This window comes from Capricornis sumatraensis, chromosome 20, assembly GCF_032405125.1.
Source record: "Capricornis sumatraensis isolate serow.1 chromosome 20, serow.2, whole genome shotgun sequence".
Lineage (NCBI taxonomy): Eukaryota > Metazoa > Chordata > Mammalia > Artiodactyla > Bovidae > Capricornis > Capricornis sumatraensis.
In genome coordinates, this window is record NC_091088.1 from 21,728,102 (window position 1) to 21,741,991 (window position 13,890).

The window sequence follows — 13,890 nt, forward strand, 5'->3', positions numbered from 1 at the left end:
TTCTGCTCCCAAGGGTCTTGACTTTGTTTTGTCTCCCTATATGGATGACATATTTTTGGGGGATGTTTGACAGTGGCCATGGAGGTTGTTAGTGAAATTAAAGTTAATTCTGAATAATCATGCTTCAGAAATAATTATTGGTTTTGGTTATGAAATTTTATTGAAGACCTGTTAGCATCACTCCTATGTAGTACAGGGTCATACTTTAGGGGAGCTTTTGCTCTTCCAGTCTCAGTTATGCTCTTTCCTCCAGCATTGTTAAACATGTTAATCTTGATTTCCTATGGCTTCTGCACATAGACATTAAATTATGTATAGCAATCCAAGGGTACTTTAATATCACACAGCTCAAATTTCACTCAGTTAGCTTTTTGCCATTTCTTAATTACTGATTTTTAAGTTGCAAATTTAAAACCATTCTGTGGGGCATCCATCCTTGCATTGATCAAGAGGATTCTAATATTAACCTGACAAAGCCAACTAATTAAAATTCTTTGATTTCTAATTTTGTGGTTAATACTATGCTAAGTGCTGGAGGAGATTCAAAAGTTTAAAAGTGGAGAAGGGAAAATAATAAGTGGTTAATATACACTATGCCAGTGCTATACCTGACATATTTCATTTATTCTCACAACAATCCAATGAGGTTAAGTAATTTTCCCCCCACTTTACAGATGAGAAGACCTAGCTCAGAGAGTGCCCAGGTGTAGATAGCTGTGGACATAGCTGTGCCTGTAGCCGAGGTCTGTCTGTTTTCATAGCCCATGTTCTTTCCACACCCTTCTAGGTATTATGACAGTCTCTTTCCAGGAGCTTCCTTACACTCTAGGGGGGAAGAGAAGGAAGGGCAATGGATAGCTGGGAAACCTCATTTTTTATCTGATTGAATCTTAGGATCATATATCACTTGATAAAAGTTGGCTTCTAAAAAGTGTGATTGAATTCCATGCAAGAACATTTCATCAGTTATGTTTGTATTATATGTGAGTGTTCACAGAAGACAGTTTATTGACTCAGACTCTCAAGACAGCTTTAGATCAAATCACCAAAGTCTGATGGTATAGTGTAGAAAATGGTAAAAATATCTCTGCCCTTTTTTAGCCAGTGATCTAAACTTCACTGCATTTTAATGAGAAGAAAATTGAGAAGAAAATTCACTAGCATTCATTGTTGACAAACTCTACACTGTCAGAAGTATTTCTAATTTTCTATTTCTGGTTAGAATATTTTTATTCTTATGGTTAGCTTACTTTGCTAATTTATAGTTTATTGTTATTTTTTTCAATTAACATTCAAGACTTCTGTGTTCAAACTTACCCTATGAAGTGTTATCAGGGCAATTTATAATTAGTAGTAACAACATTCATATTAAATGCATTGCTTATATCTGCCAAGACAAAAAATGCAGATCAGGGTTCACCAAAGTGCAGATAATAAAGGAAAATGGTTCATTTCCATCTTTCCAAATTCTGTATAGCTTGAAATTATTATTTCTGTAAGACTTGCTTTGAATAACATATGACATATCAAAATGCCTAATGACATATATTTTTATTGCTTTAATAACAGAAGACCTAATAAAATTAAATATTGTGGAGATTGGGAATGGTATACAGTGAAGTTCCTTATTCCCTCCCTATAATTCAATTCATATGTATCTAAGATGCTATCACTTAAGACTTAGAGGTTGGGAATTGAAAACTTTTACTTGTAATATAAGCATGAAATAATGACTATAGGTGTCTCTTGAGAAATCTTATATGTTCAGGTTAAGTATTATACTTTATAACGTGACTCACTTGAAAGCTGTATACATTTGTTCATTTTTAAATTATATCCTTTTATGTTTTCTCTGAGCTCCTTCTTCATGAGCAATAGAATAGTAGAACAGAATAAACTAAACTAGGAGAGTAGAACAAATTGAATTACTATATGGTCACAGCTTAGGTTATTGACCAGTGAGTTTTACTTAACTTCATCTGTTGTAATGAATCACCTTATTCATTGCAACTGATTCCTAGTAACTTGGCAAATTTTAGATATCAAAGGATATTAATTCCATTTGTTCAATAAATATTTATTGAGTGCTCACTGTGTCCTGTCACTGTCGTCACTGGAGTTATAACAGTGAATGAGAAACTGCTGTTGAAAAATTTTAATAACTGTGCCTTTTCTGAATGCATTTTTTTCATACAAGGAATTCCAGAAACTTTTGAGAAACATTAGAACTGTTGGAATACAGGTTTGACCTCACAGAAATCATACACATTCATGGTATATTATGGTGAGGTACTCTACTAGACTATAAATAAGGAAGGAAAAGGAAATAGCTAATTGAGAGATTGGTATTCATAAGGTCGACACCTGAAACATCAACCAGATTTAATATCCTTAAATAGATTTTATAGGCTGTGCTCCTTCCTTAAAGGTCACTGGAAGAACTTAATACCTTTTTATTAAAAATAAAGTGGGAACAGTGGAATGGCCTTTTCACATCTTACTTGGATACGTTGAAGAGGCAAATTTTACTTTATTTTTACGAAGTTGTGTTATTTTACATTTGCCATTTAATATTTTACATTTAAAATATGTTTCTTACACAACTTTCCATGCAGAAACAGAGACTTAAAAAGTTGAGATTTCAGATGAATTGTGATAATAAATTGGGATTATGTAAGTTAAAGTATCCATGTATGTGTGTATACATGTACATCTAATTTTGGAATAATCTGTTGTTTAAAGCAGAAAATGAAAACACTGATTAAGAGCTCTTAACTCTTCTTAGCCAAGCATTTTTATGAAGTTTCATGGTAAAGGACAAAGAGCACACAAAAAGTTTCTCTTTAGAGAACCCTGTATTCAGATTTGGACTGCCTTTTAATAACTGCTTTGTGCTTCAGTTTAATGCCAACCTCATTCCTTTGTGAGAATAATGAAATGGGACAATGTATATAAAGTATCTTTTACAATGCAGAGTATCAGTAGTGTGCATTCAAAATGTCCCTTTCTTATCATAAATTGTACAAGTGATAAATACATTCTTAAGAAGTAAAGTGAAAATCACTGTCCTCTCCCTGGTACTAATCATTTTTAACATTTTGGTACATATTCTTAAAGGTTTTAAAGAATCCTTTAAAATATTTAAAATATATATATGCACATACATTTGTAAACATCACACATGCAAGTTTCTTTTTGCAACAGGGAATATATTGTATCATCTTGTTCTATGACATTACTTTTTCATACCATGTTTTTTTGGTCTTTAGTGATATTAGAAACAGATAAAGCTCTTTCAAGGTTCTTCACTGAATGGAGATGTGATAATGTATTCATTCTTCTGCTGGAGACATATTGAAATTTCTGTGCATGCTGGAACTGAACAATGAAGAAAATAATTTGTTTCTTTGTTTTGCAAGGAGATGGTGATCTTGAAGATGCTCAAAATCCTGAGTCTGTATTGTGTATTCCGAGTTGGATGGGACAATTCCAAGAGATAATGTAGCCTGTGAGAATAATGTAAACTAGTCATCAAAAGTTTTCTGAAAACAAATTTTTCAGGAAAATTATTTTGGTCATCTTCTCTTCATGTTTTCCCTCCTTCTTACCAGACTCTCACTGCCATTTACTATGTGCTAGATATGGCCCTTGTTTATTGTTTGGCTTCCAGTGTAGTATAACATAGTAATCTAATAGTGAAAATAAAATGTCATAAGCAAGAACTGTACTTAAGTCATTTGCAGGGTACTGTAAGAATGCCTCTAGAATTCAAGAAGGCCTTCCCCTAATCATGTGGGTCACTTAGTTCGATTCTATAAATATTTGGATTGAAAACTTACTAGTACTGACATTAGGGATACAAAGGTGAGAATGTTATTAGAATAACCTGCCCTTTGTATAGTAGCACTTTCTAGTTTTTAATCAGTGGAAGAGTAAAAGGAAATGGTAAAATGAAAAATTATCATCTCAAGTTAATGATTGAATTTAAATTTCAAAGTTGCTTGAAAATATATCGTATCATATATAAATGATGCTCTCAGTCAGTCATGCATTTTCAGTCGTTTTAACTTTGTGTCAGTATGCAGTATTGAGTGCTACATACATTACTTTTTTAAAAAAATCAATATGTTACTTCAAGTAATGGAGAGTTTTAGAAACATTAATGTAACTGCACATGAAGCTGATTATTGCTAAGCTGCTTTTAAATATCATATGTCCATGGTGGGTTTGAAATCTTGTATGTAAGTAGGCCAAATGCTACATTATTAGATAATAGAGTTTCTTTATAGCCTTTGAAAATTAAGTTGTATTATTTCAAGAGGAAATGGTCTATTTAAACCCCATAGTTTGAAATGTTCTCTGTTTATAATTTAGGACAAATGGCTCTTTCTATCAAATATTTATAACCTAAAAAAAAAAATTGGACCAATTTGATCTTTTTAAAAATAATGGAATTTACTGCTTTATTTATTTATTTGGGGGAGTGTGCCACATACAAAATTGGAGGATATTTCCCTTACAGTGGCTGTGTTGGTTTCTGTGGTACAACAACGTATATGTATTCCCTCCCTCTTGAGCCTGCCTCTCACCCACCACCCACCCGTCTAGGTCATCACAGCACATGGGGCTGGGCTCCCTGTGTATTATAGCTGCTTCCCATTAATTGTATCAGTCTTCCCTGATGACTCAGTGGTAAAGAATCCTCCTGCTAATGCAGGAGACACTGGTTCAATCCCTGGGTCAGGAAGATTCCCCTGGAGAAGTACATAGTGGAACCCCTGGGAAATCCCACTGACAGGAGGAGCCTGGCAGGCTGCGGTCCATGGGGTTGCAAAAGAGTCGGAAACGAAACAACAGCTCAACTAGCTTTATGTTTTTACACATGGTAGTGTATGCTGTCAGTGCTACTTTCTCAGTTCATCCCCCCTCTTCTTCCCCGTCCCTGTGTCCACAATTCCATTCTCTCTGTCTGCATCTTTGTTATTTGTTCTGGATGTTGTTGTTCAGTTGCTGAGTCATGTCTAACTCTTCACCACCCCGTGGACTGTAATGTGCTAGGCTCTTCTGTCTTCCAGTATCTCCCAGAGTTTGATCAAATTCATGTCCGCTAAGTCACTGATTCTATGTAACCATCTCATTCTCTGCTGCCCCTTTCTCCTTTTGCCTTTAGTCTTTCCCAGCATCAAGGTCTTTTCAAGTGAGTCAGCTCTTCACATCTGGTGGCCACAGTATTGAGCTTCAGCTTCAGCAACAGTCCTTCCAATGAATATTCAAGGTTGATTTCCTTTAGGATTGACTGGTTTGATCTCCTTGTAGTCCAAGGGACTCTCAAGAGTCTTCTCCAACACCACAATTTAAAAGTATCAGTTCTTCAGTGCTCAGCCTTCTTTATGGTCCAGAACTCACATCTGTACATGACTACTGGGAAAACTGTCACTTTGACTATAAGGACCTTTGTTGCCTGCAAAGATTCATCAGTACCATTTTTCTAGATTACATACATTAATTATGCATTAACATATGGTATTTATTTTTCTGACTGACTTCACTCTGTGAACAGGCTCTAAGTTCATCCACCTCATTTCACATTTGCTTCCATTGTATATATGTACCACAACTTCTTTATCTGTTTATCTGTTGATGGACATCTAGGTTGCTTCCATGTCCTGACTGTTGTAAGTAGTGCTGCTGTGAACTACTGCTTACTTTAGAAGTAGTTCAGAACCCAACTTCTCAATGGATAAAGTAGTTAAGGGGGAAAATATATCTTTTTAACATTACGAAAACCTTAAGAAAACTTAGTAGAAAATTTCAGTGACTATATTTGTAACCTCAGGATTAGCAGAAACCTTTTTAAAAGAAAGGAAAACTAGAACCAAATGAGGAAAGAGATAATTGACTGTTATATATCTACGTGTGTGTGTGTGTGTGTGTGTGTGTGTATATACACCTTTGAATCTTGGTATTGGTGTACTAATGATGGATCAGGGGAAAATAAATAGTATACAAAGTATACAAAGAGCTCTCAGAAATTGACCAAAATACTGATAAAGCAATGGCAAAGGTCTACAGGATGTTGGCAGTTCACAGAAGAGCAAATCCAAATGGCCAGTTTGTAAAGATTCTCCAGCTCACTAATAGTCTGGGAAATGAAAATTAAGTAAAAGACGGCTACTTCTTTATTCCTATCCAATTGGAAAAGCATTTAATAGACTAGAGTACTTATATTTCTGATACAAATGTGAATTATTTTAGCATTTTTAAAAGATGCAATTTGTCATTTATTGTAAAAGTTCATTAATCATTTAACTCAGTACTGCTTTTCTATGTGACATCACTAAATGACATCACTAAATGCAGAGTTGGGAAGAGATATATTGTAATTAACATGCTGCTACATAGTATTTCCAGTGTACAGTTATATAGGTATAAATAAACTCAAAAGCACATATGTAGAAAATAGGAAGTGATGAGGTTTAATTATCACTATTGTTTTTATTTTTATTTTTATTTTTTTACTGTGTAAAAGATTTATTAGTCTGTACGAGTTTGTACCAAGATTTTCACTGCAACAGTATTTTTCCATACATATCGAAATCTGGAAGCAATATGCCTTTTTCAAATTATAGTTTAGTGTTTTTTCCCCAACCCTCAAAACACGGAAATATGTTTCTGAATATCAACTAGTCATTTATGGAAGTCATAAGATACAGATATTCATTAACATTACACAAGCTATAATTGAAGTACCGGAACAAACACCACCAACATTTATGAGAAAAGGTGTTGGTTTTAAAGGTGATAAGTGCTACATGAGTTATACAAACATACTACTCCCATCCTTCTGAAACCCAAATGGGGGAATCTTATTGCCATTCTGTCAAATACCACACAACCCAAAATGCTGCACAGAGGCTCATGAAGCCATGTACACATCACAGAATTAAAACTCCAGCTAAGCAATGAGCTACTCCTCAAGTCAAGGAAGACCAAACTTCTTTAACATATTAATGCTAATTCAGAAGTATCGTCAGAACAAACGGGGGTTTAATTATAAATTGGCCTCGACCACATCCTGCAAAGAGGATTTTGCTTAGTACTAAAGAGAATCCGTCAGTGAACATCCTAGGAAAGCTGTGGAATCATGCTCTTTGTTATTCCTGAAGGGAAATCTGCCAGGTTTGATGACATCTGTGTATCTTCCAGTGGTCCTGGGAGTTCTATGATACCAATTAATCCAGTAATTGATTAATATTTAAGCGAAAAGGAGACCAAAACTAGACCTTGTATCGACATATACTAGAGAGGTGGATTTTTTAAAAAATCACATGATGAATGTAAATCATAAAATCAAATGTACTTATAAAGGTATACCTATTTTATGTTACATAAAAAACTGCAGATTGCAAACTGCATGCTTACGTTTTACCTGGAAAAGTCAGTGAGTGGGCTTTCTCACAAATATTTACTGCCATGATACAAAACAAATATGTGCAAACTGCAAGGTCCCTAAAATAGCAGTTAGAGAGTTTATATGCAGAAAGATGACATTATCTGATCAAATACGCAAGAGATGGCGTTTCCCAGAGTTTATAACACAGAACAGTAGCCACCACATGCTCCGCCTCCTTGGCCTTCTTCCCTGTGTGTCAGCTTGACTCCTTTATTCTGGTTCTCACTTTCCCACAGTCCAGGGGTCTGAATGATCTTTTCAACAAGTTCCTCAAAAGCACACTGTACACCATCACAGGTTTTTGCACTTGCCTCTATAAATAACATGGAATGCTTTCGTGCAAACTTCAGGCCTTCATTTCTATCAACTTCACGATTTTCCTTATCAATTTTATTTCCAAGTGGCATGTTCACTATGTCATTTCTCGTGCAGTATGTTTCCAGCTCATTTAACCAATTATCCAGTTTAACAAAGGTGTCTCTTCTTGTGACATCATAAACTAATATAACACCCTGTGCACCTCTATAATAGCTGGGAGTTAATGTTCTGAACCTTTCTTGACCAGCAGTATCCCATATTGCAAGTTTTGCCTTATTTCCGTCCACTGAAATTGTTTTCACCTTAAAATCAACACCTATTGTTGCTGCAAGTTCTGGATCAAAAGTATCATCTGTGAACCTCAAGAGCAGGCTGGACTTGCCCACGCTGCTCTCGCCGATGATGAGGATCTTCAGGGTGGTCAGCACGTCCTCGTCCATCCTGACCCTGCTCCGCGCTGCTAGCAGCTGGCCGCCCCTTCCGCTCCTCGGCCCTTCCCCCTAATTATCACTATTGTTTTTAATAATTAGTTTTAATTTTATATAATTTAATATGTAGTTATAGCTGTGTTTCACAACTACTCCCAAAATCCCTATAAAATTTAACTCTCCAGCCAATTCTAACTGTTCCAGCATATTCCTGGCTATATCTATGTATATCTGTGTTTTGCATTATTGTTGTTATGGTAAAAATAGGAAACAAATTATATACCCACTGATGAGAAGTTAGTGGAATAAGTTGTAGTATATCAACGCCTTGGAATATATAGCATCCATGAGAAAGAGCCATCACCTTTAGCAATTTCCCTGTGTGTTGTTAAATGAAAGGAGCTACATGCAAGAGTAGACTTTGCCAAGATCCCATTTTTATAAAACAAGCAAGGACAAACTTCTTTTTTGCCTACATGTTTGAGACATAGGGAAATGTATGGTTTTGAGGACAGAAGAGGGCAAGCGGGATGAGGTAGGGAAAAAAGGACATATTTCCATGAGAAATACAGTATGGTATCCTTTATTTGTTAAATATTATGTGTATATGTGATATATACACATTAAAGATACATACACCTTAAAAAATGCACACCTTAAAATTTTTGTTGTAGTTGTTTAGTCACTAGGTTGTACCCAACTGTGTGACCCTTTGGAGTGTAGCCCATCAGGCTTCTCTGCCCATGGGATTTCCCAGGCAGGAATACTGCAGTGGATTGCCGTTTATTTCTGCAGGGGATGTCTCCTGCTTGGCAGGTGGACCTTTACCACTGAGCCACTTGGGAAGCCTCTGGAGCTTTTTATTTTTTTGTAATTATTTGTAATTACTAGTATTTTTATCAACTGCAGTGCAGAAGTTCTCTGTTCTCTGAGCCCCACAGGGGAGTTGAATTTTCCTGTCCTTTGTCTTTTAAGGAACTTACCACTCTACCTTGTTATTCATATATATGTATATATATATATATAATATATCTTATATACATATATATCTTACACAAACATATATATTATATTCAAAACATTATTTTACCTTTCTTCCTAATCTGTAGGCTTTGTAGCCTGCTAGATGTATGCTCCAGAGTCTTAGGTATTCACTGTATATGTTAACTGAATGCATAAATAATGGTATCTATCTTAGTCTACCACCTTACATGGAAAAATGATAAAGCTATTTTAGGGATCATCAAAGTCTTGGTTAATAACACTTTATATATATTAAAGTGCTTTGAATAATAGAAAGAAAAGCACGATGCTTAAATAATACACTTTTGATGTTGTCTTGGTTTGCTGGTCAGTGTTCCACCTTGAATTTCCTCTTGGTCATCTTTTTTATTCTTCTAAGAGTTTGTTTTTGAACTACCGGTTTTATTTTGTGATTTTGAGAACTTCTCAGTAAATCTTATAGTATATAGTTCTTGCTTCTTTCATCATAAAGCTGTAATATGTCTCTTCAAATAACAATTTCTGCTTCATCTTCTTTGTTATCTTTTGTCTCTTTGACGTAATGTCTTATGAAATGAAGAGGTAGATTGTATTTTTCTAATACAAAGGGAATTGAGAGGTAAAAAATCAGGTTGACGTGTTTAAACCCATTTTACATACTTGATAACTGATAAGTTTTGTCTTCCTCTGTGGTGTTGGATTTAGGCAAAATTAAAATAAGAAAAATATGGAAAAGAAATATTTATATTTTAAAAATTCACTTCATTTTGAACTCTAAGCATTTATTAGAATTTTTTCTGTTACTTTGTGTCTTTTTTCATTGGCTTTGAGAATTGGTGCTCCATTGTTGATTGCTTTCTCCTTCATATTTTTATTGGTATTCATGCTTTCCAGATGTCTAATTCTTGTTTAAAATATTTCCATTGATGACTTTTCCTTTGACTTCAGATTTGTGGTACTGGACATAAATTTTATGGAACATCCTTACTTAATTTTATGCAGTTACTTCAGAAACATTGCAGTAGTAATCACTAAAGTGTTGACATTTATCTAACTTAGCTATTTTTAATTCATTATGGGCTTTCTTTGAAGATATAGAAAGGAACTATAGAAGAATATATAAATTCTCAGTGAATTAGGTGATTTTTATTTTTACACTTTTCTGCTTTGCTTTGAACATCTCTTTTAGTCTTATAGAATGGGTATTTATTTTCTTAGAAAGTTTGATATCCCAGACTTAATACTATGTGTACTTGTTTATACATTAAGTATATACAATGTTGTATACTTAATGTTGCTTCTAAGAATCTCCATGGATGATTTTACTGAGAAACATTAGATGATAGAATCATTTTAGTCTTTGTGGGGAGGTAAGTTGGCTTAAAGCTCAACATTCAGAAAACTAACATCATGGCATCTGGTCCCATCACTTCATGAGAAATAGATGGGGAAACAGTGAAAACAGTGTCAGACTTTATTTTGGGGGGCTCCAAAATCACTGCAGATGGTGAATGCAGCCATGAAATTAAAAGACAGTTACTCCTTAGAAGGAAAGTTATGACCAACCTAGATAGCATATTCAAAAGCAGAGACATTACTTTGCCAACAAAGGTCCATCTAGTCAAGGCTATGGTTTTTCCAGTGGTCATGTATGGATGTGAGAGTTGGACTGTGAAGAAAGCTGAGTGCCAAAGAATTGATGCTTTTGAACTGTGGTGTTGGAGAAGACTCTTGAGAGTCCCTTGAACTGCAAGGAGATCCAACCAGTCCATTCTAAAGGAGATCAGTCCTGGGTGTTCATTGGAAGGACTGATGCTAAAGCTGAAACTCCAGTACTTTGGCCACCTCATGTGAAGAGTTGACTCCTTGGAAAAGACTGTGATGCTAGGAGGGATTGGGGGCAGGAGGAGAAGGGGACGACCGAGGATGAGATGGCTGGATGGCATTACCGACTCGATGGACATGAGGTTGAGTGAACTCCGGGAGTTGGCGATGGATATGGAGGCCTGGTGTGCTGCAGTTCATGGGGTCGCAAAGAGTTGGACATGACTGAGCTACTGAACTGAACTGAACTGAAGGGGCTTTTAAGGGAAATATTTTTTTTTCACTCTAAAACCATGAATGCAATGTCATTAAAATAATCTTAAAATAAATTCATCTAGTATTATAATGCAGATTTCAGTTTTGCATATTCTGTTTTAATCCTTGTCCATATGCACATGTGTTATTTACCTAATTGTAATGAAAAAATATATATGCATCTTCTGGTGATTATTATTCTTATATAAAGCACAACATTAACTATCATAGTGCTCTAAATAAAAGCAAATCATTTCACGACAAAATAAATAGAAATAAATCTAAGTAAAAACAAATCATTCCACTGTCATTAGTGTTACTTGCTCAATCATGTCCAATTCTTTGCAATCCCATGGACTGTAGCCCGCCAGTCTCCCTATACCAAGTCCATGGAACTCTCCAGGAAAGAATACTGGAGTGAGTAGCCATTGCCTTCAGGGGATCTTCCCAACCCAGGGACTGAACCTGAGTCTCCTGCATTGCAGGTGGTTCCTTTTCCATCTGAGGCAACAGGGTACACATTCATTCTGGTCTAGCAAATGTGTCCCCTTTAGTCTTTGTATATTCATATGCAAAATTTAAAACGTGATGATTTGGACCTGATTTTGTTTTATTAATTATGAATGAATTTCATGGATAATATGTAGACCTCCCCGGCCCCCAGAGCTTCTCACCTACCAGGCCAGCATTCCTCCCTAGCTGCCAGGCTGCCCATTACTGCCAGTATACTTACACCTACCTAGAGCTAATTGAATGTGGGGAGGCAGAGAGCGTGTCTGGACCCTTGCCTCCTTTGCAGTCCTGATGCTTTCCTGTCTGTGTTAGTAGTCCTTTCCATATTTCTCTATGGGACCATTCTGGTTGGTGTCATTATGAAGACTATTTTAGAAAAATATCTTCATGCAAGTCATTTCATATTCCCTGTTTTCATTCACATCTCTGATTTTAACGAAAGGTAATAGTGCTGTTGCCTGAATGTGTAGTTCTTTACTTTGAAAAAGTAAGTGTTAGTCACTGAGTTGTGTCCAACTCTTTGCAACCCTGTAGTCTGTAGCCTACCAGGCTTCTCTCTCCATGGAATTCTCCAGGCAAGAATTCTGAAGAGGATATCCCCAGAGGATCTTCCTGACCCAGGGAACAAACCTAGGTCCCCGCATTGCAGACAGATTCTTTACCATCTGAGCCAACAGAGAAGCCCTTACCTGCCCTAAACAAAACTTAAACCTCCCTTAAACATAACTTGGCTTTAAACTAGTATACTGGACATAGCAATTTTGCAAACATAAATGCTTTAATTTTCTTCAAAAATTGATTCTTAATGCCTGCCAGCATGACCCTCTCCCCTGCCCCAATAAATTATAGGTTCAGTCTTCTAGTATTTTGTTAGACTATATGACATGCATTACCTGCATCCCGAGGTGGATTAATTGTGACCTTGAGATGTTTATAATTTCTCAGTGCTTATAACAAGAATGAAAGACTGCTTATTCTGATGGCTGAAGGGTCAAATGTCTGCCTTTCAGTCATCAGTTGAGAAAGTGCCCTTGTCAAGTGAACAATTTTCTGTATCCATTTTATGACAGGTTATCATGATTAATGGATATTCTGTAGCTTTTGAGCAGTATGCTCTGTTATCGCCTTGCTGTAGTTCCCATGGCTGAGAAGTAGAAATGGTTTCTGCTTACAATCTAGATAATAAGGCAGATATTACCTACCTAGGAGAAAGTGGAAGTTTCAGGCTTTCAGTATGAACAGTGTTTGAATACTCCTGAAGCGGATGATTTGGGGGTTCAGGAATATTATCCTGGGACAGAAAACTGCCTGAGAAAGCATGAGCATAAGGAGTAAGGTTTGCATTTCAGGGCATATAAGTAGATATATTTCTCAGAAGGAACTGGAATTATTACGCTACTATACTTCCGTAGGAGTATTAGTTATATTTGAGCTGCTAAGACCAGAATGCACATGAGTTAGCTGGGAGTGAGGGTGGGGATATCCCCTAGCATTTAGAAAAACTGCAAGTGTTTTCTTCTTTCTCCTTTCCTCATCCAAAATTTGACAACAGTGAAATATAGTTCACTATAAAAATGAAGATTAGATTGTTAAATAATGCCTCTTCATTTGTTTAGAAGTTTCTTCATTTACTTGGGTGAAAATAACTGGACTTGATGGGTTTTTCATTTTTCCTTCAGGCTCAGTTTACGAACCTCTGAAAAGCATTAATCTTCCGAGACCTGATGAAACTCTATGGGATAAATTGGATCACTATTACAGAATTGGTAAGCTAAACCTGAGGAAAGCAAGTCTGTAGGTAGCTATGATTAACATCTATTCTGCCTAGTTAAATTACATACATTATATGGATGGTGATCTCTCATTTGAGTGTTGGGGTAGTTCCAGTGCTTAGACAGCTGTATATTCCAATTGCATGTTGATATGGAGACTATAAATGGAATCTGGCAAGTCATATCTGTCCCTGGAATAATTTTGAAACTGCCGCTAGTGTCTTCTGTGTCCTTTTAGCTTTCCTAAACATTAACAGATTTGAGAACTAGAGGATGTTTCTTGAATAATTCTTACACAAAGATTTTGTAGAAGTATTCCTTGCTC

The 13,890-nt window shown here is 35.9% G+C and overlaps 1 protein-coding gene across 3 annotated transcripts; it reads right to left on the reverse strand.

Annotated features, from left to right (window-relative positions):
* Positions 1-7,441: 7,441 nt before the first annotated feature.
* Positions 7,442-8,249, reverse strand: LOC138096492 (ras-related protein Rab-18-like). 3 transcript variants are annotated; one of them, XM_068992719.1, is made up of 2 exons: positions 8,020-8,249; positions 7,442-7,833 (listed from the first exon to the last, which is right to left on the reverse strand). In XM_068992719.1, exons 1-2 carry the CDS (start codon positions 8,209-8,211, stop codon positions 7,591-7,593), a joined length of 435 nt encoding a protein of 144 aa, XP_068848820.1. In that variant the 5' UTR covers positions 8,212-8,249; the 3' UTR covers positions 7,442-7,590. The 3 variants fall into 3 exon arrangements, with proteins under 3 accessions (XP_068848820.1, XP_068848818.1, XP_068848819.1); XM_068992718.1 differs by having other exon boundaries at positions 7,591-7,759; positions 7,827-8,249; XM_068992717.1 differs by having other exon boundaries at positions 7,442-8,249.
* Positions 8,250-13,890: the final 5,641 nt, after the last annotated feature.

What these genes read in the sequence shown, in the direction of transcription:
- LOC138096492 (XM_068992717.1), bottom strand. Translation starts at nt 8,211, where the DNA reads ATGGACGAGGACGTGCTGACCACCCTGAAGATCCTCATCATCGGCGAG.